Here is a 27,010-nt window from a genome sequence, read left to right on the forward strand (position 1 = left end):
CCTGGTCCTCAGCTTTTTGATATAGTCTGTAAAACTCTCGGGTCGCCAACTTTTGTATAGTATCCGATCGCAGCGGCCGCGCGAAACCCGGTCCATAGTACAGTTACTAACGCCACAGTACCATTACTAACCCGGTTTTTAACTGTGTTATTCAGACAAACACACACCACATCCCACAATGATTAGTATTATTTTGGCTTCTGCTGGTATCTAATTTTCTTGTTGCGATTAATTGCTTAAGCTTTTATTACAATGTACAGTATGTTATTATCAAGATATGGACCTAAGCTGCAAAAAAAAATTACTTTAACAGATGAAATAACCAAAAATACATAGTGTATTGCTTTATTATGTAGATCTGTTCAGAGTAAATGAATGTCTTGAATTAAATAGGATGTAAAGTAATATATCTAGCACTTCAACAGTGAGAAAACCATGTAATAGTTATATATTTTACCTATATTAAATATTAACTCCATTCATTTAATTGATTATTACTTTTGATTTATATTCATTATTAGGCATCAACTAAAATAGTTAATAACAACAACTTTTGTAGTTGTTATTACATTGACTTTAATGCAATTAACTGATGTTAACAAATGGTACCTATTGTGAAAAGGGTTAACAAAAAAAAGCTCTATAAATATTCATAGAATTTGTAATGTTGTAGGTCAAATGAAGATATGATAATGTTAATGTTTAAAAAATATATGTAGTTTTACGTCTTTCAGCATTAGGTGCTGTGGTGAACAACTACTGGCAATACAACAATCTGAATATCCATGAAAAGACACTCTAAAAGTTTAAATAATAAACAATGATTCACTGTATGTTGAAGTGCTTACAATATTAATATTGTCCATGTTTTTGTTATGACGATACATTGAAGTGCTGAATATCGTCATATGTTTACTATTATTACAATATCTAAAAAAATGTGAGAACTTATTTGTAATATAAATGTAATTAAATCCTTTGATGGCAAGGCTCAGCATTATTAATCCAGTCTCTGTGTCATGATCCTTTAGAAGTCATTCAGATATGCAGATTTGGCATTCAAAAAACAAACCGTGATCATTTTTCTTTTCACAGAATTGATGAACGAATAGAAAATGAAACAGAACAGCATTTATTTGAAACAGAATTTGTTTTTTAACATTGTAAATGTCTTTTACTGACCCCAAATCTCTCCAGAACCTCATTTATATCCATCTATTTAAGAAGTTGAATTGAACAGTGAACCAAAGAATCTAATCTAAATGAAGCTCTGCCTCAGATTAGCTGAAACTAACATTTTTAAAACCTTTATTTAAATCTATACAAGCCCTATAAGTAGCGTCTCGTCTTTTTGCTTCTCTATCTTCCACTCGGGTTTTCCCGTTTCTTTTTATATACAGTCTAAGCTTTTTCCATGATCTCAACACCCTCATATACCAGCTCAGATCTGTCAGCTGGTATCTGTCTTTGCTTACTCATGCTGTCTTAGTCATATTTTCATGCTGGTATTTTGTGTCATCTTTCTTTTGACGTTATATCATATGCCCTTTTTATACCTCACTATATACTACTGGTTGTTACTGCACTGTCAGAACAGATATTATGCATTGTCCCACTGATATGACGATTAGGCTTTTAACCCCAGCAATAACTGATGTCAGAGATTGTGACATACTTTCTGTGACAGAGGACAAAACCATCAATCTCAGCCTATGAGTTTTGTTTAGTTTTGCTGGTAAATCTCTGCAGGAAATGAGCTGAAAATATCTATAAAAAGACTGAAGGAACCGTAAACATAATGTTATTATGAACAACACACAGTAAATGTATTTCATCGCACAAAGCCATTGAAGTCAAATTTGAGGCATAAGTTATAAAGATGAAACTTTACAATATGATTGTGTTAGTTAATGTTTTTACTAGGCATGGGACATAACCAGTTTAAAGGTTTACCGCGGTTTGGAAAAGTCAAGGTTTTAAAACCGCCAATGTTTTCTTTTATACTGTATTGTGTTCAATGAGGGAAAATTGTTGCTTTTTACCCAGACATTTAAAAATAAAATTTAAAAATTTTGGAGCAGTAATCATAATACCGTGATATTTTCATCCAAGATTATCATACCGTCAGTATCTTGTACGGGCCCATGCCTATTGTTTACAAATTTGAACAAACAAAGATTACTTCATTTATAAAATAATTTATTCAATTGCTAATGTTAGATAGTGGAAATAAAGGTAATCATTGTTAGTTCATGCCTGAGTGGAAACTCCACAGAAGAGTGGAAACTCCACGTTGTGTTATTTTTACTTTTTTGTATTCCTTTTGTTTTTAATTTAATGATCTTTATTTATTATTTCACTGTGTAATCTCTTTTTTAACAGATAGTTTTATATCACAATTTTTATAAATAAAGCTGACATTGCAGTTATGAGAAAAAACTCAGTGCTATGAGAATTTTTTTTTTGTTTTTTGTGGAAGAAAAAAGATATATTGTGAGTAGATTTTAAATCTGATGAAACTTTGGTGAAAAAGTATTGTGTTCTTATTTTTTCAATATACAGTTGAAGTCAGAATTATTATTATTTTTTTTATATTTCCCAAATGGTGTTTTACACAGCAAGTTTTTTTTCACAGCAAAATTTTCACAGTATGTCTGATAATATTTTTTCTTCTGGAGAAAGTCTTATTTGTTTTATTTCAGCTAGAATAAAAGCAGTTTTCATTTTTTTTTATCCATTTTAAGGTTTTCTAAATTATTAGCCCCTTTAAGATATAATTTTTTGATAGTCTACAGAACAAACCATTGTTATACAATAACTTGCCTAATTACTCTAACCTACCTAATTAACCTAGTTAAGCCTTTAAATGTCACTTTAAGCTGTATAGAAGTGTCTTGAAAAATATCTAGTAAAATATTATTTACTGTCATCATGGCAAAGATAAAATAAATCAGTTATTAGTGATGAGTTATTAAAACTATTATGTTTAGAAATGTGTTGAAAAAAATCTTCTTTCCGTTAAACAGAAATTGGGGGAAAAAATAAACGGGGGGCTAATAATTCTGACTTCAACTGTATATATTTCAAAAACCTTGTTTTAACCTGCTCCACAGACTCAAAGGCCTCAATGACTGCTAAAGATGAAGACGGTATCCTCACGATAAACAGAAGGAGAGGAGCCATCAAACAGGCCAAGGTTCACTTTATCAAGAACCATGAGTTCACAGCCACCTTCTTCAAACAGCCCACCTTCTGTTCCGTCTGCAGGGAGTTTGTGTGGTTAGTACAATAAATAAATGAATGAATGAACAAATATGATTATTGCACCATGATCACCTCATGTCTAATAATGTGTGCACACACTAATAGCAAAAAAGAGCTTTGCAGTAACAAGATATTTAGAAGAAATTTGCCGTCATTTTTCACACCATGATGCTGGTCAGTTAATTATTTATTTATTGTTGTGCAACCTCAATCGAAACCATTTATTTCATATTAAATATCCTGTTCTCATCACTGATCGCTAGACATAAATTTGATGTGATGATCTCCCCCTTTTTTTTGTATAAAATGTGTATAATTAGGAGTCATATATTTTTGACACTGTTTTGGATGATCATATATACATACATACATACATACATACATACATACATACATACATACATAGATACATACATACATACATACATACATACATACATACATGCATACATGCATACATACATACATACATATACATGCCATACTGACACAGATGTCATTCATGCATAATAAACGGGTGCTTCAGTGTTGACAATAGCTAGATAACGTATGCAGTTTTTTTTTTTTAACCTTTATTAGTAAATATCCGCCTCGTCCAGCATTATTTTTGTTTTCTGCCATAAATATCCTGAACACTTTACAGGGATAGTTTGGTCAAAAATTTAATTTCTGTCATTATTTACTCTCCCTTCACTTGTTCAAAACCTGTTCAAGTTTTTTTCCTTCTGTTCAACACAAAAGAAGATATTTTGAAGAATGTTGGAAACCTGTAACCATTGACTTCCATAGTATTTGTTTCCTAAAATAGAAGTCAAATGTTACAGGTTTTTTAGCTATCTAAAATATCTTCTTTTTTCTTCAGCAGAACGTTTATAAGAATTTGAGGGTGAGTAAATTTACATTTTTGGGTGAACTATCCCTTTAAGATTCTCTGCATAATTGAACCGTCTCAATAAACCAAACTGAACCTTAGACTGACAAAGCTATTTGATCGATTACTGATTGGTCCAAGAGCCTGCCTTTACTCTGAAAATAAACAACTGACAGAAAACAAACATGACTTTGCTGAAAGAGAAGATTATTCTAAGGTTAGTCTCGATTAATATTTATGGATTATTCTGTAATATTTTACTGAGGCACACCTCTGGTTCTCAACACTGCAATGCAGGAAATTTTACAAGCATAAGACTTGAAAACCAATGCTTTGGAGCTTGTTCAAATCCCTAGCCCCAAGTATTAACAACAGCATTGCTTGTTAAAGGATAAAGGTAGTTGTAATGGTTTGAGATCTACACTTCAGAAACAAAGGTTGCAGGTTCAATGCCAAATTGGAATGACCCAGAAACTGGAGAATTACTGAGATTATAACGCAGCTCTGATGTGCCCTTAAGCAAGGTACTTCTCAGTCAAAGTGAAGCATAGACTCCTAATTGCCACACTATAACCGGTTAGTCCAGGGAGACGGGATCCATTGAGATTAGCCACTTTGAATTAAAAAAAAGTGCCTCATAAATAGTCACTAGCATTAGATGCAATGAAATAATCAGAAAAATGTCAAACTTGCTTCTCATGTAGGCCTAAAATCAAGTGAAAGTTATCTTAGGCAAACAGAAGCATTTGGCAGGAATAATCTTGATGCGCGTGCGTGTGTGTGTGTGCGCGCGCGTGTGTGTGTGTGTGTAAGCAAGCCATAGTATTGGATGGCATCTGTGTTTGTGTGCGCAAGCGTACTTGGACTTTCCTCTGATATTTCACCCGCCTCAGCAGAGTCCCTCGGGCTCGTCTCCTTCCTGTGCAGTATGAGACAGATTGGCCGGCTTTAGTGCATTGTATATCAATCTATATGTGCTGGAAGAGAGAGTCAGTGCTCCAAAGTCTCCCTAATAAGAGTTTTACATGTATACTAACAGTGCATTATCACATGCTGTGCTGAAATATCAATACTCCAACACACTCTTTTTGCATTCCAGGGGTCTCAACAAGCAGGGCTACAAATGTAGGCGTAAGTATCACAGTTTTCTTGAATTACTGTAGACACTCCCGTCTGGTTTTCAGTAGGAACACACAATATAGTGCAGTGCATGCTAGTTCACTGAACATCAGATTTCATTATAAAGTTCCACAAGTTTCAGCTTTCACATAAATCACTATCCTCTGGGAAATTAGCATAATGGCCTCTTTTGAAACCTGTTTTAATAAGAAGTTTTGTACTTTTGAATTAGTCATGAATTTGGCCCACATAGATTGTACTCATGTAAACGTGTGTAAATATATATTTATTCAGTTTTTAGATGAATTTCAGTAATATTTTGTATGTGTCTAATATTCAGTAATATGTCTGGCTCTGGTTATGAGGTAATTTGCACACATAACACCTTGCTCTTTTCCAGAATGCAATGCAGCCATTCATAAGAAGTGTATTGATATGATTATTGGGAGATGCACAGGAACAGCAACCAACAGTCGAGATACAATGGTAAGCATTAATGTACTCAAGCACATATCAGGGGTCATAAAAATGGGTCTGTAAACATACAAAAGCAATTTTAATCAAACATTATTTACGATTAATAAAATTTGTATTAAATTAATTCATATGAATAATCATAATTAATGTTAATAATCATTATTTGTTTGTTTAAGGCAATAGTTCAATCATAAAAGAAGAATTGATACTATAAATCACTCATCCTCAAGTCATCCTAGGTTTATATGCTAACCCTCTCTAAAACAGTATTAATATGGAATTATGTGCAATAATATCCTGGCTTTTCCCAGCTTTGTAATGGCAGTAATTGGTGCTCAAAAGGTGCATTGATCTGTCCACCTTTAAAGTAATCCACACAGCTTCAGTGATGTTTTTTTTTTTTTGTCGTAAGTATAATATCTATATTTAGATGAATCTGGTGATTTATAGATTATAAAGTTTTAAACATGGATTTATTTCTTTAAGATGGACTGATGTGCGATCTTTAAAGACTTTATCTAAATAACTTGGGGGTGACTAACTTATAAAATAATATTATGTTTTTAACAAATTATTCTTCATGATTGTTTTTTTGTTTATTTTTCAATAAAAAATGTGATGTGTGTGTGTGTGTATAATTTTTATTTTCTGTATTTACATTAGTTTTTTGTTGTTTTTTTTTTTTTTTTTTTTACAGATTTTTAGGTCAGTTTTAAAATTCCCAGATTTTTATGTGCACTTTCACGCTGTGCATGTTTTTTTTTTATTAATTGTGGACTGTTTATTAGTTTGTTATTAGGTGTCTAAAATGTAGATAAATTTACACATTTATTTTTCATATTTAGACAACACAAAAATAATGTTAAAAAAATTCAACATTTGATGGAATAACCAAATATTTTTAATTAAAACTAAATTATAACATTTTTGTTACTTTGGCAATTTCTTTTTCCCAATTCCTTTTTATTATATTTTAACATGTACATACACATTTCCCTGTGCCAGATTTAACATAAACCAACAAACAAACAAAACAAAAGGCTTCTCAGTATTTTAAATATGAATATAATATCACCTCTGTTACTAATCTTCTTGTAAAACATTTCGAAATCCACCGCCTTTTAAAAACGGCATAAAAGGTCCCCAAACTCTATCACTCCATCAAAAATTATGTATTTATTTATTATCATATAAGTAATTTTTTTCACTGACATGTTTGTTACCATCTTTTTCAGCCAACAGCATATGTTTGGTGCACATATACTTTTCCAATTTAAAGAAATAAGACGTTTCGCTTGTAGAATACAAATATTCATAAATATATGCTCCGTCTTTTTTAACTTGATCTCCTTGGGATATAAAGGAAATTTAAAAAATTAAAGTAGACATTGGTATATTAGCCTAAAGAATCTTTTCTATAATTTCTTTCACACCTTTGCAAAAGTTCTGTATTCCTTTACATTCCCATATACAGTGATACAGCGTTCCTTTAGGGTCCCTGCATCTCAAGCAAGTATCTGGAATATTTTCATTATGTTTATGCAATAAAAATGGAGTTATGTAAATCCTCATCAACCATTTATATTGTAACAGTTTCAGACGAGTGTTTATTGTTAATGACTGAGTTTCCTCGCATGTCTTCATCCAGTCCTCTGTAGACTTTGACAATTTCTATTAAAATTGAGTTAAATTTCTAGTGTAAATAAATATATGAATACGTTAAAAGAATAAAAAGAAATTCAGTTTTATTAGTATAGTGAAATATGCATCTCTCGATCCCACTCTTGACTGTTTTGAGTGAGATGATCACAATTTAGCAAGGACATTTTTAAGTAATATTCACTTGGAGTTCCAAAGGTTCGATCCTCCTGTTTCCAATACCATTTGAGAGCAGAGCAAGGATCAGAGTCTGTCAGTAATCAATAGAAGGCCATGGCATATAAAAGGGAAGCAGTCCTGTGGCAAAAATGCCTGTTTCAGCCTCACTGAATTCAAACACAGGCCATTTTGGCTTGGACACTAGCAACGTTTTTCCCTGTCAGTGGACATTTCTGCGGTCATGGAGGCTACTGAGATCTTTTCCAGGAAAGGCACCTTGAGGTGTTTTAGAGGTGCATCTTTCCCCAGAAGAATCTACATTAAGTCTGGTGCTGATGGTCTCTTTATTCATCTGCAGTTCCAGAAGGAGCGCTTTAAGATCGACATGCCACATCGCTTCAAGACAAATAACTATATGAGCCCCACTTTCTGTGACCACTGTGGGAGTCTACTGTGGGGAATGGTCAAACAAGGCCTTAAATGTGAAGGTAGGAGAGATATGGTTTTATTGATGCTCATCTTTTATCTGTTTTCCCCCTTTTTTTCTAATGCATCTCACACTCTTGGTTCAGATTGTAGCATGAACGTCCATCATAAATGCCAGACAAAGGTTGCCAACCTCTGCGGAATCAACCAGAAGCTCCTAGCTGAGGCCTTGAATCAAGTTAGCCTGGTACGTGATTAAGTCAGTTGTCCTGGCGATACAGTTTGGATTTTATAAACATAAAAGATTACATTGAGATGTATTTTCATTTGTGAAATGATTTTTGACTTATGTTCTGTGTAGTGTTGGTAAGTAATATGAAATGCTTGTTATTCTCATTCATCGTTTAGAAATCTTCTACAAAGCGTCCAGATCCCACTCTGTCAGAAATCGGAATCTATCAAGCCATAGACAAAAACGTGCCAGCGGACCCTAGTGGTGAGTTGGCATTACTGCATTTTCCTTGCGGCATTATTGCTCACTTTAGCTTTGATGACTTTTATTTGATTAACTTTGGTTATATGAATAGTCACACAGAAATAATGTTCATACAGTTATTTTACAGTTTGTTTTATTTAATTATATGCAAAATGTGATGAACATTTTGCAGCTTTTATACGACTGGTATCATGTGATTTAACGGTTTTGGGATGTCTCTTTCTTTCAAATTCACTTTATGTGGGAACTGAATCTTAAGAAAACATTAAAATACAAAGAAGAGAATCCTGTGTCAGGGTCATTTTAGCATTGACATTCTTTCTGTTTTACATTTAGCTTTTATTCATGTTTTATTCATTCATTTTTTTGTATTTGTATTTTGGTTTGTAATTTGTAGTAATTTTGTCTTTTTAACATTTTATTTTTCATGGGTCAAAGATGAAATGGTAGTTTTAGGTTTAAAACATTAAAAGTATAAAATAGCTTTAATTATTTTCATATAAAAGTATGTGTGCTGTTTATTTTATCGGAGTTAAATAATGACAACTATCATATATTTTACCATGATTTACTGTAGTGACTAACTAAAATGTCATTCAATATATAAAAATACTTGATGCTTTAGCCATATTTAGAACAAATAATTATTTGATGACATTGTAAAAAAATCTTATTTAAGAAAAATACTAATTAATTGTCATTTTAAATCTTATTATACTTTGCCATTATCTTTCAAACCTCTAGGTTTTATATATTTTAATAAATATGTTTCACAATAAATGTTGTTCCTTTTTTAGCATAAATACATTTGTTAATTTTAATGACTATTTTACATGATTTCACCTCTATTTAAATTTGATTTGGTCTAATTTTAACCAAAAATATTCAAAACATTCATTACTTTCATTTAAAAGCTTTCTTTGTATATGAAATCATTTTTGTCAGTTTTGAATTAGGACATCTCATTGTTGTCCCACATATAATTTTATTTATATAAAATATATTATAAAATATATTACGGGTTTTTCCATTTTAGCTATTTTATTGCGTCAAGGTAAACAAAGTAAACATGAGAAATGTTGCCTTTATATCTATAAAATATAGTAACTTTTAGTTTCCTGTATTTTGTCATTTTTACGTTAGTTTTATTATTTTTTTAAATAATAATAATGCTGTGTTCATTTGTGTACAAATATTAGCGGAGGGCTCTCAGTTTGGGAAATTCTGGGACATCACGCCCCTATCTGTCCCTGCTAGCACCAACGTCTCCACAGCTCGTGTCTCCATGAACGACTTCGTGTTCCAGAAGGTGCTGGGCAAAGGCAGCTTTGGAAAGGTAAGAAACACGTTTCCTTTTTTTTCCTGCATTGAAATATTATGAAGTCAGTCTTTATACAGTGTCTGTGTCAAATTAGGTGATGCTCGCTGAACTGAAAGGAAAGGGCCAATATTTTGCCATAAAGGCCCTGAAGAAAGATGTGGTGCTGATGGACGATGATGTAGAGTGTACAATGGTGGAGAAACGAGTCTTAGCTTTAGCCTGGGAAAACCCTTTCCTCACACACCTCTACTGCACTTTTCAGTCAAAGGTGAGTGTTCATGTAAAATAAAATCTTGTACTGCCATTCTAAACTTTGATTCAGCGTTGATTAATGGTGACTTTTCGAACTGTATTAGACCTACTATATTGACTTGTCATGAAGGTTGGGTGTAATTAGATAATTATTTAACTGCAGAAAAAGTAACTTTACTTTTCATTTTATTTAATTATATTACTATTCATTCATTTTTCTTTGATTTAGTCTCTATTTCAGAGGTCGTCACAGCGGAATAAACCTCCATTTTAATATTCATTTTAAGTATTTTAATTACAATCACATATAATGTACTTGCCTTAAATACTGTAGTAACATTTAACAGTTTTGCATAAATCAATTCAGAAGAGGAGAGTAATTTTTGTTGTTGTTATTATTGTTGTTGTTGTTGTTATTATTATTAATTTTTAATTTTAAATGTATATTATATAAATTTAATATGTACATTTAATGTATTTTTAAGACCGTTTCACATTTCTTCATCTTCTTTCTCAATTATTTGCATAATATTGAAACAACATCGCTAGAATTAACACACTATGGCCAAACAGTGGCAATAAGTCCATTAAAGACGCTTTTGTGCCCAAACATCAGAGTAAAATGTGATTTTGTAGCATAATCATTTATATTTTTTTTTAAATGCATGTAATATCACTTATTATGTGTTTTTACTGTCATTTCATAGAGAATGTTTTCTAAAATGGATCACAGCTTCTACAAAAATATTAAGCATTACACTTGTTTTTAAAAATTGAGGATAATAAATGTTTATTGAGCATCAAATCAGCATGTTAAAATGATTTCTGAAGGTTCGTGGGACACGATTGACAATTGGAATTAAATACAGAATACAAATAAAGTGTATTAAAAAAGAAAAGTATAATATATTAAATTGTATTAATATTTCACTATAAACATTAAATTGTATTTTTGATTTAATAAATAAAGTGAGCATAGGAGACTTAATAAAAAATATATGAAAGTACTAAAATAATTTAAACTATCAAATAAACACTGTACTTTTTCATATAAAACTATTCAATAACACCTATTCTTGCTTTAGGACTATTTTGAAAAGGTTTTGATCCACTTCAAATATTGACTACTGTATACAAACACCAAATACAGAAGACTTTAGGTTTTGTTAGCAGAAATTATGTAGACATACTCAGAGATTAGGAATGTGGTCCTGCAAAGTGAACTCTGTTCCTGGCAATGACGTAAACCAACACTACAGCAAAGCATATTTGAAAACAAAGCCTTGTTATTTTTACCGCAATATATGCTGAAGAACTCGTTTTTCCCATTACATATGCTGAAGTTTTCGTGACTGACATTTAAACAACACGTCATCCTAAAATGACACACGAACATGATCTGCTTGACAGCTTGAACATACAGTCTTGACGATATGCAAATCTGTGTGATTGTGCATGCTTGGTAGCTGGTAGTGGAACTACGTATGTGAAGTTCGTTCATTCATTTTCTTTTCGGCTTAGTCCCTTTATTAACCTGGGGTCGCCATAGCGGAATGAACCGCCAACTTATACAGCATATGTTTTACGCAGCGGATGCCCTTCCAGCCACAACCCATCACTGGGAAACATCCATACACACTCATTCACACACATACACTATGGTCAATTTTAGCATACCCAATTAACCTATACCACATGTCTTTGGACTGTGGGGGAAACCGAAGCATCCGGAGAAAACCCACACGAACATGGAGAGAACATGCAAACTTCACAAAGAAATGCTAACTGACCCAGCCGAGGTTCGGTCAGTTGACCTTCTTGCTGTGAGGCGAACGTGCTACCCACTGTGCCACCACGTTGCCCTATGTGAAGTTGCTTTAACTTTTTAATTTAATGTGTTAGTTTACCCAAAAATCAAGATCATCTCATCATTTCTACACCCTCATGTGGTTTTAAACCTGTATGAGTTTCTTTCATTTCATGAACAAAAAAAGAAGAAATTTTGAAGAATGCTTATGGCCCTTTGGCTTCCATTGTAGTAAAATAAATACTATGGAACACAATAGGTGTCAACAATCAGCATTTTTCTAAATATCTTCTTTTGTGTTCAACAGAAGACAGAAACTCAAATCGTTTGTTGAATAAGTGAAGAGTGAGTAAATAATGACATAATTTCATATTTGGGTGAACTATCCCTTTAAGGGACTAACTCAATTATCTATGGAACATAATGTACTTTAGAGGTATGTGCTGTAGTTTTCCCCCCTGTCAAACGCACTGTCATAATGCACCATCTCTAAAGGAATGTGTTTTTAATCATCAATAGGAGCACTTGTTTTTTGTGATGGAGTATCTGAATGGAGGAGATCTGATGTTCCACATTCAGGATAAGGGCCGCTTTGATTTGTACAGAGCCACGTGAGTGACATACCTTCTGAATAAATGATCTCCAAACTGTTAATTCTTTACTCTAGCATATTTTCTTTAATTTCATTTTCATTTTTAAGAAATGTTGGTTTTGCCACAGGTTTTATGCTGCTGAAATCATCTGTGGACTACAGTATCTCCACTCTAAAGGCATTGTATACCGGTAAGATGAGACTGTTTGATGATGGTGGATTTTTCTGAAGAGATAGTTCAGCTTTTACTCATTTTTCACAAAACCTATTTGAGATTCTTTCTTTTGAAGAACACAAAAGAAGATAATTTGGAGAATGATTGTTGCTGGCACCCATTTTTTCCCCTACTGTGCACGTCAGTGGTTACCATCAACCAGCATTCTTCAGAATATCTTATAAAGATTTAAAATAACATGATGGACTTTTTTTTGTGCATGAAACATAACATGTTGTGTTATACATGTTATATTGTATTATTTTGTTTTGTTTAAATGATTATTATTATGTACTCTAGTTCCAAATGTTTTATTTAGTACTTTGTATTTTAAGGGGATTTTTGAGCATATGCAGTCAGTGATTCTGGAGCTCTAAAAAGAAGACATTTAACAGGTTTACCGCTGAACTGGATGTTAAATAATGTTAAATTTAATATGTTATACAAATTAGAGTTTTTATAACATTTCTTGATGTTATTTCCCAAAGCATGCTTTACTGTAAAACTATGACAATCAAAGCCATAAATCTAAATGGGTAGATCTAAACTTACTGACATCTTCCAGTAAGATGTTGTTAGGGCAAAGTACTAAACATTTCCTTCAGTAGAATATAGTTTCCCTTTCTTTTTCAATATTGTCATGCTATTGTGTTCAAATTGTGATGATGAATAACACAAGTATTTTTTTTTTTTATCAGGACCATTTAACTTTTTTTAAAAAAAATATATATATATAAATACAGTGTAATTCTTTGTAAGTGAGGTTTAATAGAGAAAGGGAATTTTTCACAGTATTTCCTATATTTTTTTTCTGTATCTTATTTCTTTTAGTTTAGCTGGGAAATGGGAAATATGTTTACAATTTGTTTTTATTCACTACGGTCACTATTATCAGCATGTTTAAGTTTTTTTTCTTTTTACAGAACAAACCAATGTTATCAAACAAATTGCCTAATTAACCAAACTTGCTTAGTTAACCTAATTAACCTAGTTAAACCTTTAAACTGCACTTTAAGCTCATTACTTGTATCTTGTGAAATAGTCAGCTATTAGAAATTAGTTATTAATGAAATAATATTTAAGAATGTGTTGAAAAGAATCTCTCTGTTAGACAGCACTTGGGTAATATACTGTATAGTTGAAGTCATAATTATTTGCCCTCCTATTAATAAGTTTTCTTTTTAAAAATATTTCACAAATGTGTAACAGAGCAAGAATTTGTCACAGTATTTCCTATAATATTTTTTTTTCTGAAGTAAGTCTTATTTGTTTTATTTTTTGCTAGAATAAAAGCAGTTTAAATTTTTTTTTAAACCATTTTAATGTCAATATTATCAGCTCCCTAATGCAATATTTTTATTGGATAGTTTACAGAACAAACCATCATTATAAAATGATTTGCCTAAATACCCTAACTTGCTAATTTAGCCTAATTAACCTAGTTAAGCCTTTAAATGACACTTTAAGCTGTATACTAGCATCTTGAAAAATATTTAGACATAAAATATTATGTACTGTAAAATAAAAGAAATCAGTTATCAGAAATGAGTTATTAAAACTATGTTTAGAAATGTGTTTCGAAAAAAAAATCTTCTTTCCGATAAACAGAAATTGGGGAAAAAATATACATATAAATGTATCTTTCTTAAGCAGTACATAGTTATATTAAACTCATTTCTGAAAGATATGCATATATAGTAATAGTTTACTATGTTAGTCTAACTAGAAATTATCATATTATTTGCATATTTTTGTTGCTTTGATTACTTCTATTGTTCTCATTTGTAAGCTGCTTTGGAAGAAAAGTCTCCCGGCTGATTATATGATAATATATGCAAGCAGTTTACCAGAAACAAACTCTTTTCCATACAAACGACTATAAAAAAAGATATAATCAAACCACAAGACAGAATGAATTACACCTTTCATATGGATGTCTTGTCTGTTTTCCTACCCAATCAGAGATTTGAAGCTGGACAATGTGATGCTGGACAAGGATGGACATATCAAGATAGCAGACTTTGGGATGTGCAAAGAAAACATGATTGGAGAGAACCGAGCCACCACCTTCTGTGGCACACCAGATTACATTGCTCCAGAGATCCTGCTGGGACAGAAGTACAGTTTCTCTGTGGACTGGTGGTCATTCGGCGTGCTGCTCTACGAGATGCTGATCGGACAGTCTCCGTTCCAGGGCGACGATGAAGACGAGCTGTTCGACTCCATCCGCATGGACGTCCCGCACTATCCCCGCTGGATCACCAAAGAGGCCAAAGACCTGCTGGAGAAAGTGAGTCTGCTTTTTCCTCATGAATGCTGTCAGCTCTGAGGCTTTATTTTGGAGTCACTGACTTGTGGTGGTCTGACAGCCATTTGGGAAATTTAAGGTGTAAAAAAACTGTGGCTTTTACATTTGCAGTTATTTGAGCGCGATCCGACTCGGCGGCTAGGTGTTGTGGGGAATATCCGTGGACATGCTTTCTTCAAGACAATCAACTGGCCTGCGCTGGAGAAACGAGAGGTGTCTCCTCCGTTTAAGCCAAAAGTGGTAGGATTCTGATCTCTTTTCAACAAAACATTGTCAAAGCGCTACTTAATGTGTGTGTGTGTGTGTGTGTGTGTGTGTGTGTGTGTGTGTGCGTGTGTGCGTGCGTGCGTGCGTGCGTGCGTGCGTGCGTGCGTGCGTGCGTGCGTGCATGCGTGCGTGCGTGCGTGAGTGTGTGTGTGTGTGTGTGTGTATGAACAGTTGAAAACTGTTTTAGAAAATTAAGTGAAACTAATTGTGAAACTAATGATTAGCCTTCTTTTAAAATATTTGCCAAGTAAGCTTTTAGTTTTGTTATAATAATACTAATAATAATAATAATAATAATAAATTAAAAAGTACTAGGGTCAATATTATTAGCCCTCTTAAAACATATTTAAATAAAACGATTAAAATATTTAAATTAAACTTGCCTAGTTATTATAATTAACCTCGTTAAGCCTTTTAAGTGCACAATAATAAGCTGAATACTTTTAACTATTAGAAATTAGTTATTAAAACTATTATGTTTAAAAATGTGTTAATCTTCTCTCCATTAAACAGTACTTTGTTTTTCAACAGATCTTTAAATATGATCGTTTTAATAACTAATTTTTATTAATCAACTGCTTTGTCTTTGCCTTGAAAACATATATAATATACATATAACATGCATATAGTACATAATATTTTACTATTACTATTTTAAAGGCTTAACTAGGTTAATTAGTTCCATTATTAGGCAAGCCGTTGTACAACAGTGATTTGTTCTGTAGCCAATGGGAAAATAAATTCTTAAAGGTCGCAAGAAATTAAAATAAAGTTTTTCATATATTATTATCAGTATTGTTCGTTTTTAAGATATCTATTAGCTAGTGTGCAGTGTCAACATTTGCATTTAGAAGATATAACACTGATATAAACATGTAAAGCTTGTAGTTTAAATGGACCAACGGTTTTATTCTTATTTTATTCACCTCATACTTCAGTTTCTCATCAAACCGTGGCCAATAAAATGCTCTCTAGTATCTGACATGCCCCGCCCCCTTCAATATGCTTCTCATTTGATGCGCTTGAACTCAACAACTGTCACTGGCAGAGCTGTGATAAAACAAAACGCTATTGGCTGTTTCTTAAAAAGGAGAGGAGCTACATTATGTCCCACTTTCTTTCCGCGTTTCGTTTGAAATTATGTCAAACATTAAATAAACATGCACAATTCAAATCACTTCACGGGACTGTTAAGGGGGCTAATAATATTATAATATGACCTTAAAAATAGTTTTTAAAAAATGTAAAACTGCTTTAATTCCAGCTAAACTAAAACAAATAAGACTTTTCCAGAATACAAAATACTATAGGAAATACTGCGAAAAAATGTCTTGCTCTATTAAACATGTTTGGAAAATGTTTTTTAAAAATGCAAATTTCACAAACAATTTTGGCTTCAACTGTATAAATTTACATACAATACTATTCATCTACATTCATGTTTTTATGATTAATCTGATTCTTTGCATCATGCAATATAAATGTGATAATGCAAAGCAGTTTATTTGACAGCTTATTTCACATGATGCACTTTAAAAGGAAATGCAATAGTAAAACGCCTTGTCATAAATGTTTAACTAGTGTAGTAACATTTTGTAAAAAGTTAATGATAAACTAATAACATAAGCCTTATCTGTGTTCTAATGATGACATTACAGTTATAACAGCAAGTTTCTTTTAACAGGGTCATATGATGTCATAAGGAATCAAATTTTCCTTAATCTGATGAGATAAGAGTAAGCTTTAAAATGGGAAAAGTGTTTCAGAAATCGATGAACAGTTTATTCATTTTAAGACGTTATTCACATCACACCATATGTGACAACATTTATAATAAACATGAGCAACCTATTTGATATTCTGACATTTTACCATACCATGGTGTTTTACTTTTTTATTCATACTCTCATTGTCAAACTAATCATACTAATATTGCTAAACTACAAAAGAGCTCATAATAATTAGGGGAAATGTGGAAAAATCTAATAAAACATTGTTCTCTTTTCTTTTCGGGCTGTGTGAAGCACTTACTGCTCTGCATCTTTTTTTTTTGTTAATGTTTATGAAAAAATGACTGACATTTATAAATCTTATAAAACCATATCTAAATCAGAAAACAGTTTTGTAAGCCTGTAACCCACCTACATAACAAGCCATTTTCAAAAAAAGAACTTGTTTACGAAGACCTGTTTGAACAGCAGAGTATGATGACAAAGCATATTAAAACATTACAGAAATGATGCATTATTCATTATTCCACAAGGTTTTTTCAAGGAAAAAGGATGCCATTTTTTTTTTTTTTTCAAATTGTTTGAGTTTTCTTTTTAAATGGTTCCTAATTTGCTCCAAATGTAACAGAGAGATAATTTCTCCAAGCTGCAGTTTACATGTTGGGGACTCCTAAAACGATTTATTAATATTAATGCATTTCTTTAAACTTCGAATTAATAAAAGAGTCTTAAAAAATGTTTCCTGGTTCTGCAAAAATATCAACAATCACAATATAATAAAAGTTTCAGCACAATAATGAATGAATGATTTCTGAAAACTCATGGCAGAATCAATCAACTTTTGCCATCACAGAAATGATTTTTACTTTAAAATAGATTTTTAAAAAAGCTTTGATAATATTTCACAATATTCAGTTTTTTAAAATATATTTACTGTGTTTTACTGAATAAATGTCAGCTTTGGTGAACATAAAAGACTTCTTTTAGAAAAAAAAATCTTGCCGACCTTAAGGGTTTTTTGTCCTGCCAAAATGCTATTTGAGGGTTCTTTGTCACATTTATTTAATCTACTTTTGCAATGCAGAACACTGTGATCTTGTGATCCAATCCACATCACACCATGCAGAAAATGAAGCGTAACTCCTCTTAGAAAGTGTCTTCAGGAGCGTTTTCTGACATTTCTCTTCTTCTGCTTTCAGAAATCCTCCAGTGACTGCAGTAACTTTGACCGCGAGTTCCTCAGCGAGAAGCCCCGTCTCTCTCAGAGCGACAAGAACCTGATAGACTCCATGGACCAGACTGCCTTTGCTGGCTTTTCATTCATAAACCCCAAAATGGAGAGCCTAATAGACAAATGAGGCTGCAGGAACCAGGAGTTCAACCAGTGTTACACTTGTCAAACTTTCTGGAGGATCCACATAGATAACGCTGTATTTATGTCTTCTTTTAATCAGCTGATCAAAACTTCAATCAGAAGGACTTTATTTGATGATGTACTATATATATTGTTATTGTAAAATCCCTAGTTGATATATATGTATGTAGAAGTTTATTTGACAAAAAAAATTCCTTGCTATCAGAAGCATTACATGCACATGGTTAAAGAGACAGTACACACCAAAACCAAAAACTCCCCCTCCAATTGTTCCAAATCAGTTTGAGTTTCATTTCTCCCCTGAAATCTAAGCCGGTGTTCTGTCGATTTGTCCTACTTTGTCAGATTGTTATACCTCCCATCCCAAAATTACGTAGCACGTTTTGATGACGCAATATGGTACTCATCTGATTTTGCTACCATGTAAATTTTAATGTGGAGTAGTGTGATATGAAGCTCTAAAATCGACCAAATCCCTAACCCCAACCTCAGAACCATTCAAATACAGTGTTGGTAGCATAATCTGAAGGGTAGGATAAAATGTCAGGACACCAGCAGCTATTGACTTACATAGCGTTTTTTTACAATGTAAGTAAATGGCTACAGGTTACCAGCATTCTTTAAAATATCTGCTTTTGTGTTCAACAGTAGAAAGAAACTCATAAATGATGAGTAATTTTTCATTTCTGCGTGAACTAACTCTTTAAATTGACTAAAATGGGACTCTGTAAGCCTATAAGTAAGGGACTTTATACTGTATAATATGCTGGGGCTTTGCAATTTGATTGAATAGTGGCCTTTTTAACACTGTCCTTTTACAATGTTTCATTGTTTATTTTGAAATCTCATACTAAGGTTCATTTGTGGGATGACTTGGCATTTATTTATCTACCCTTATCTTATTGATCACTTGTATTTTTGTTTTTTTAAGATGCTGGTTTTGCATAAGCTCTGCTGAGCGTGCACACAATAGAGTTTTTATTCCCACTATAATAATAATGGAAATCTCATGTAGGTGAACGTAAAACTTCTGCAATATGAAATCTTGTAAATACGAATGTCCTAGTTCAAACATAGGGTCACTTTTATGGTACTGTAATATGTAGTTTATGGGAACAGTATATTAGTGGTCGGAGGATATACGTCTCCTAAGGGTATAAATATATGTAGTTATTTAATGTTGGTATTTTAATTAAGTGTGATACTGTATATAACAATATATGTATATTGCTCTGAACAGTTTTGGTTGTTATAGGAGGTAATAATGCTCTTTTGTACCGGATTTACTTAGAATTCGACACCATTAAAGGTTTCTTTAACTTTCATTTTAACTTTGCTTTACTGTTGTGTTTGTCACACCTTTACTCACTGTTTTACTGTAGTAAATGGGTTATATGCACATGTACTTTTAATTTTCATCCAGGCAGCCCAAGGGCTTCTGGTGAACTGTCTTTACGTTATAAAATTGTCACGTTTAAGATCTGATTTCTTTAAAAATCAGCGATCTTCACTGCCTGTTAGATATGCGATATGAAACGGGTCTCAAATTAGAGCAAATTAAATTCAATTTGCCCCTTCATGTCTTTAAAATATGAAGTTCATTTTACCCCAATATTTTCAATGGAATTTCTGCACTAGCCTGTTGCTACTGATGGCGCAAGCGGTTACACGGTCTTTCATCTCGTTTTATGCTTGAACAACTAAATGAATGCTTAAGTCTATTTAACTGAATGTATTGTAATTACATCACAACATCAATGCTGAAAAACAACCATGTGAAATTAAAAATAGTCAAGTTAAGCTTTTACCGGAAGTTTATCGTTGGCTTGAAAACTCTGGCAGTAGCTATAATGGGCTCTAGGCACAACTAAACCGTTTTGTCTGCTTCTTGAATCTGATTGGCTGATAGCTGTAAGATATTCTGCAAATTACAGCACTAGAACAATCTCTTCTCCCTTCACCCTTGTGTATTACTCCGCCCACATACAGCGCCAAGCAGAGGACACTACAGTTTGACAAATGTTGCTGCTGTTGGAAAACAATGCACTTTTGAGGCTTTTTTAGTCGAGTGTAGTTGCTTAGATTGCAACAATGCAGTTTATTTGTAAGGATGGTGCCTATTTTAAAATATTTAGAATTTCGAAGTGCATTCAGTGCATCTGCCGCCATCAGCCTGTCTGGGCAGACCAAAGAGTGACGGTTGACGTTCCGCCACAAGATGGCGACAGCGATTGCATAATAAGTTCTTAGAGGGAGAAAAACTCAGCGTTTTCTCAACGTACGTTTCAAAGTTCGGCTGAACAAATCATTATAAATCAGGTAAGTGACATTCTAAGTCGATCTCTCTTTTTTGTATATTGTAGTGCTGTATTTATAACACAGAAACTGCTAGTATGTGCTTTGGTTTGTTTTTTTCGCCGTTAATTACTGTGATATCCTGATTACAACAGAGAAGTACTGGGAAATCTCTAAATTTATGGAATTTCAAGCCGTTCAGCCTTATAATCTTAAAATGTGAGCAAAATCACCCGTTTTTCCATCACTTTAGACTTTAAGCCAGAGAATTGTTCAAATACAAGCTCTAAAGTGATGTTTGTAAACTGGTAACGGTTTCTGACGTTCTGCTGTTCTGACGTCAGCTGCAGATGTGAATGAATGGTGGAAGAAAGTAATTCCTCGTACAAAAGGGTGTTTGATTTTCTGTTTTATACACACGATTATACCATCCGACTCTTTTATAAATGCAACATCACATGAGTAGCAGTGCAATGTGGTTGTATATTGTCCCTGTGGGACAATAAGGCACTCGGCCTGCTGCCTCGAGCCAACGCACGCCTCGCATCAGTGCCAATATACAGCCATCTTTTACTGCTACTCGTGTGATATCGCTCATATAACATGTACTAACATATTCACGTATTTACTAAAATATACACACAAACGGACACACACCTTTCTATAATCCATTTCCGGCCATTTTGTTGTTTATTTTTAAATTATAATTTGTAACATTTGACAGAAAAGCTAAAGCTTCACACAAGCTCATAAGGACATACAGGAATACATCGTGACTGCCAGCTGTATCATCCAAAAGTGAGCTCTATTTCGTTGTTGTACCTGACAATTTGTACAGTTTGACATGATATTTTAAGCAGTGTTTCTCAGCCACGTTCCTGGGGGATCGCCAGCTTGCACATTGTCCATGTCTACTTAACCAAACCCCTGATTCAGATCATCAGCTCTTTAGCAGAGACTGAAAGAACTGTAACGGGTAAAAGGAGACATCCAAAACATGCAGTGTTGGTGGTCCTCCAGGAACGTGGTTGAGAAACACTGCTCTAAAGTAATAAGTAATATTTGTTGCTCTGATTTAGAATGCAGTTTTAAATCTTTTATTTATTTAAATATTATTTAGGTGACACGGTGGCTCAGTGGTTAGCACTGTTGCCTCACAGCAAGAAAGTCACTGGTTCGAGTCCAGCTGGACCAGTTGGCATTTTGTGTGGAGTTTCTCTGTGTTTGCTGGGTGTTTTTTCTCCACTGTGTAAAACGTATGCTGGACAAGTTTGTGGTTCATTCCGCTGTGGTGACCCCTGATAAATAAAGGGACTAAGCCAAAGGAAAATGAATGAATGAATGAATGGGTATTAGGCCTACTTTGGATGTCCATCCAATCCATATTTAGTTGTATGGTTAAAACAAAAGAAGGTTGAAATATATATAAACACACACACACACACACATGAATATATACATATAAATACACACATACACACGTCTAAATACAAACGTCTAAAGCAAAGAAAATAAAAACAGCTTTATTACTTTTGTGTAGGAAATGTCACAATAAAAATGGTAAACCCGCCTCTGTCAGTCAAAAAAGATCCAATATTAATTTAGGCGCATAAAATGACGTTACATCAAATGCGTTTGCTGAGTGTATTTAGTGCTGAGCTGTTGTCATTACAGTCCATCACAGCCGCTTACACCAATTCGAAAAGATTGAAACCACTGCCATCTAGCGGATTTGAGTTTACACTGCACGTTAAGCCTCTCTTGACCTAAAGATCCCGGAGCATTTCAACCAATTCAAGTCCACCGGTAATAAACGTAACTATAACTCACTTATGTTGTTGTCTAAGAGTAAACTAAGGGAAGAAATAAGTAGTTGGTGTATTTTACATAAAAGCGCCAACTGTAAAGGAGAATGTAAACTGCGTTGATTTGATGCGAACAGTTTTACATGGCGGTTGTAAACAGTCACATGACCAGAGCTGGGAAATTTCAGTTTGTCCATGTGAAAGATGTGTGCGTCACGTAAAACACGTCGGTTTAAAGGCGTAACTGTCATATTTAATGCAGATAATATATAAAGTGCCTATTACTAATGCTTACATGTATCTTTCTTTAGTATAATCGTGCTCACAATTGCGTGTAAACATGTCAGTGGTCAGGTTTGAACAGAAGTAAAACCATTGTGAAAACTGATTTATTAAACAAATACATTTGGATATCATTTTCCTTTTTGCACCAATTTCCAGAATAATCAGTGATTAAGAATAATCTTGCTACATCTTTTAGTTTTGGCGTGGTGTCATTCCATATGGTTTGGCTAGCTTGAAATCAGTGAAGTTGATTCTTGAGTTTAACTACTTCCCTAATGACATGGACTACCACATTTACAATAGGCTACACTTAAGCCTATCTGACATTCAGAAACTTTGTCTGCCCTGTCCTGGTATTATTTTTCCAACTATTCTATCAAATTAATATGAATAAACTACGATGTAACTGGCCTAATAAAAGTAATATGTAGAGAAATGTAATAACCCTTGTATCTTTTGGTAGAGTTACAATTTTAATTATAACTTGATTTTACTGATTTGATTTGATTTCATTGACTATTATAAATGGTATGTGTAGTACTGTAAGTGTATATTGTACTATTTAATTTTTTTTTTAATTTGTTAAACTTATTACAACTTCCTGCCCAGGGACTACAGATGTAAATTAACTTTATAGCTAACTCTGGAGCAACATGTCATGTTGCACATTGTCCCTGTATAAAATATATATATATATATATATATATATATATATATATTTATTTATATTTATATATATTTATATATATATAAATAAATAAAAACGTAATAATATTTGTATTTTGAAGTAAATATATTCAGTGCACCTTAAAATGATCAGAAGTGACAGGCCATTTATAATGTTAACAAAAGTCACTTTTCATATCAATTAGCGTTGGGCAAAAAGTAATCGCGATTAATCACATATAAAATAAAAGTTTGTTTATACATACTTTAAGTGTGTGTATATGTATTATGTATATATAAATACACACATGGATGTATACTCATATATAAAATATATATGTATATGATACAAATTAGGGGCAACATGGTGGTGCAGTGGGTAGCACAATTGCCTCACAGCAAAAAGTTGCTGGTTCGAGCCCCGGCTGGGTTAAATAGCATTTCTTTTTGGAGTTTGCATGTTCTCACCATGTTCGTGTGGGTTTCCTCTGGGTGCTCCGCTTTCTTCCACAAGTCCAAAAACATGTGCTATAGGTGAATTGGGTAAGCTAAGTCGTCCGTAGTGCATGAGTGTGTATGGATGTTTCCCAGTGATGGGTTGCAGCTGAAAGGGCATCCGCTGCATAAAACATATGCTGGATAAGTTGGCGGTTCATTCCGCTGTGACAACCCCAGATTGATAAAGGGACTAAGCCGAAAATAAAATGAATGAATGAATTAAAACAAATTATATATAGGCCAAATTTTTTTATATCTATAACATTTTTGTATAGTTTTATTTCTATGTATGTGTGTATCAGATATACATAATAAATGTAACACTATATTATCTCAAAACTAACTTTTACTTTAAATGTGATTAATCACAATTATTCTTTGCCCAGCGCCAGTATAAATGCATTATTGTGTGAATTAAAAAAAAAAAAACTAAAAAATGAATCAAAGAACCCTGATAATAATGATTCCTCAAAAATATTAAGCAGCACTGTACAATATTATTTTCTGAAGAATCGTGTGAAACTTTAACTCCAAAAAATTATAATTGTGTAACAAACAATACTTTCAGTTTCAACATTTTCATAGTTGTTTTGAATTGCACATAGTTGGTTTCCTGGGCTATTCTACATAACAAAATCCTTTTTCTGAGATGGAAAATATGATCCAATTTGAAACAGATAGATAAGTATTAGACATCAAAAGAACTTATAGCCAATTTAAACTTGTAAACCAATATTATCAGATGGTTAAAGTAGAAAATAAGTAAAATTATTATTTTATCTTATTTTCTTCTCTTAAAACACCTCAGAAAGTAAAGGGCAGATTGTGTTAAAAGTTTTGAATTTAGGCAGGCTTTTGTTTTCTTCAGCGTGCTATATAAGTATTAATCTCATACAATGTCAAATCACAGTCTTTGGAATGATCCAGAAATCTTAATGACAGAAGAAGTGTCAGCTCGGCGTGGCGCAGTTGTGCGATAGATCAAGCTCTGTTTAATAGTACATTCTAGCCAATAGGACAAACACTTTCTGTACTGAACAAAACGTCTGTACAGCAAATCTTCAAGATCACACTATAAATCGAGTTTCTTCCCTTTAACTTAACCCATAATAATCGTTAACCTCGGTGCAGTGAAGACATGAACAGGTTATGACAGTTGTAAGCAACCGTTTAATATTGCGTCCCACCGTTTTATTGTTCAGTCAAGGCACATTTCAAACAAAAGCTCTAATAATCAGCAAAAGTGCTATTTTAACGTTATTTCGCTGCTGTTTCGGCAAGACATTGTAAACAATGTGTTGAAATATGTAGCAAGTTCGCCGTTTTAAATCGCTAAAAGCCAACAAATATCAATCCCCGGGCTCGTGGATGAGAGGCTCGCGCGAGAGGCGGCGCATGCGCACTCTCACTTTGTGCCATATTGGAATGAGGTCGTGAACGACTAGGCGGAAAAAGACACGGCATCTAAAACCGACTTGAAAAACTCCTCACTGGTAAGAAACGAATCTCATTCCCAAATATTTACATATTTTACCCTTTGCCCTAATCGACCTTGGCGTTAACGAGCGATTTCGCGCTGCCTGCATCTTTTTTCCCGTCTCCAAAAAAAGGTGACTTGTGCTCGCTCGTATGAGTGCCTGGCTCTATTGCTTAAGCTATGACGTTTCAGTAACTTGACTTGGTTACAGGCGTTTTTAGCATGTGCACGAATTCAGCCGCACTCACATCAACAAGAAAAGCCTCGCGAAACAGCGCTGAGGAAATGTTTCGTGTCTAATAATGTTGAATTGCACGATGGCTCTGTCGGAATGAAAGTTGCCCGATTGGCGTGAATGTATTAAATGCTATTATCCAGTTATATGTAGCTAGCCGAACACCCTGCGCTTTACCCACCAACTCTCATCATCAATTATTAGGCGATTTCTACGATTTATACTTATTAAGTCGATTTATGTTACATATCAGCTGTCGTTTCTGTTTAACGCTGCCTTCTAAATGGCGATTATTTAGGAGTCAGTTATACAGAACAGGCAAGGTGTTATTTTATTGTAGAAAATATTGTTTTGTGGTGTTTTTAGTCATGTTTATGTTTGCATCATAAAGTTTAATGGTTAGCTTCCTCGTGCACTTTCAGAAATTGATGACAGTTTCATTCTCTGGCCGTGTTACATAATAGAAGTTGTGTTGTAAGTCAGAGGTTTTTCAACGGAGGGTGAAGGGCTACGTGAAAATGTTTTGGGAAAAAGCTTAACAATAATAATATTAATAATAATAATAATTATTATTATTTTTATAATGGAATTTGATTATTTATTTGTTTATTTTATTAATATGTTTTATTATGATAAATAAACAAACATTCGTTTGTGTATAGAGAAAATAATGATCTATTAAAATAAATATGTTGATAAAATAAAACAAAAACACGATTACAAATTAAATAAATAAAAAATGTACTTATGTTTATGTAAAAAATCTAATTAATTAGTTCAAAATAAACAAATTGTGCAAATTAATAGGTAGTAATAAGCAAATGGATACATGACTTTAAGGTAAAGTTGGTTTTATATTCACACATTCGTTCACTGACAACTTGTGACGCTCTCTGTATTGTTTACCTTGGTACTTTGTATATTTGGTTTGAAGTTGCCTACAAGTATGACTTCAAAACAATATATGCACAATTTATTTGACAAAACAATGTTGTGCTTTGATAGTCATTGCCTGCTGATATGATTTTACTATGTAGAATTAGCAAAGAATACTTTACTGAACTGATATTATTAAGGATGTGTGAATATAAAACCAACTTTACCTCAGTCACTTTGAGTACAAAATATACTCAAAGTGCATAATATAATATTATATTAGTAATATAATTACTAATATAATATAACATATTTCATATTTTTCAAATATGATTTTAGACCCATTAGCTATATACATTTTTACAGTAGCAATTGTACATCTATATTTATAAATGTATGTACTATATAAATGCTGTTATATTTAGGATGTTATATATTAGATGCTGTTATATATTAGGATGGCTGTCCATCGCATGAGGTAGATTTTTGACTTTTTGTAATTCATCATCAGTCTGAGGAACTCAAACTTCAGTCTG

The 27,010-nt window shown here is 33.0% G+C and overlaps 2 protein-coding genes across 4 annotated transcripts in view; both read left to right on the forward strand.

Moving 5' to 3' along the window:
* Positions 1-19,668, forward strand: part of prkcdb (protein kinase C, delta b) — a 38,458-nt gene extending 18,790 nt beyond the window's left edge. Inside the window, exons 4-16 of the mRNA XM_056467935.1 lie at positions 3,114-3,279; positions 5,235-5,266; positions 5,655-5,740; positions 7,908-8,037; positions 8,122-8,222; positions 8,384-8,471; positions 9,671-9,807; positions 9,887-10,060; positions 12,371-12,462; positions 12,572-12,634; positions 14,620-14,947; positions 15,077-15,205; positions 18,162-19,668. Coding sequence (XP_056323910.1) covers positions 3,114-3,279; positions 5,235-5,266; positions 5,655-5,740; positions 7,908-8,037; positions 8,122-8,222; positions 8,384-8,471; positions 9,671-9,807; positions 9,887-10,060; positions 12,371-12,462; positions 12,572-12,634; positions 14,620-14,947; positions 15,077-15,205; positions 18,162-18,320 — 1,685 coding nt within the window. The 3' untranslated portion in view covers positions 18,321-19,668. The remainder of the gene's footprint in view (positions 1-3,113; positions 3,280-5,234; positions 5,267-5,654; positions 5,741-7,907; positions 8,038-8,121; positions 8,223-8,383; positions 8,472-9,670; positions 9,808-9,886; positions 10,061-12,370; positions 12,463-12,571; positions 12,635-14,619; positions 14,948-15,076; positions 15,206-18,161) is intronic.
* Positions 19,669-25,282: 5,614 nt separating this feature from the next.
* Positions 25,283-27,010, forward strand: part of sfmbt1 (Scm like with four mbt domains 1) — a 42,398-nt gene continuing 40,670 nt past the window's right edge. For 2 of the 3 annotated variants that reach the window (XM_056468338.1, XM_056468340.1), the window contains exon 1: positions 25,283-25,379. The gene's annotated coding sequence lies outside the window, so the exon portion shown is untranslated. The remainder of the gene's footprint in view (positions 25,380-27,010) is intronic. The other variant, XM_056468339.1, reaches the window with a different exon arrangement.

The sequence above is a fragment of the Danio aesculapii genome, chromosome 11, assembly GCF_903798145.1.
Source record: "Danio aesculapii chromosome 11, fDanAes4.1, whole genome shotgun sequence".
In the NCBI taxonomy this organism is placed as follows: domain Eukaryota; kingdom Metazoa; phylum Chordata; class Actinopteri; order Cypriniformes; family Danionidae; genus Danio; species Danio aesculapii.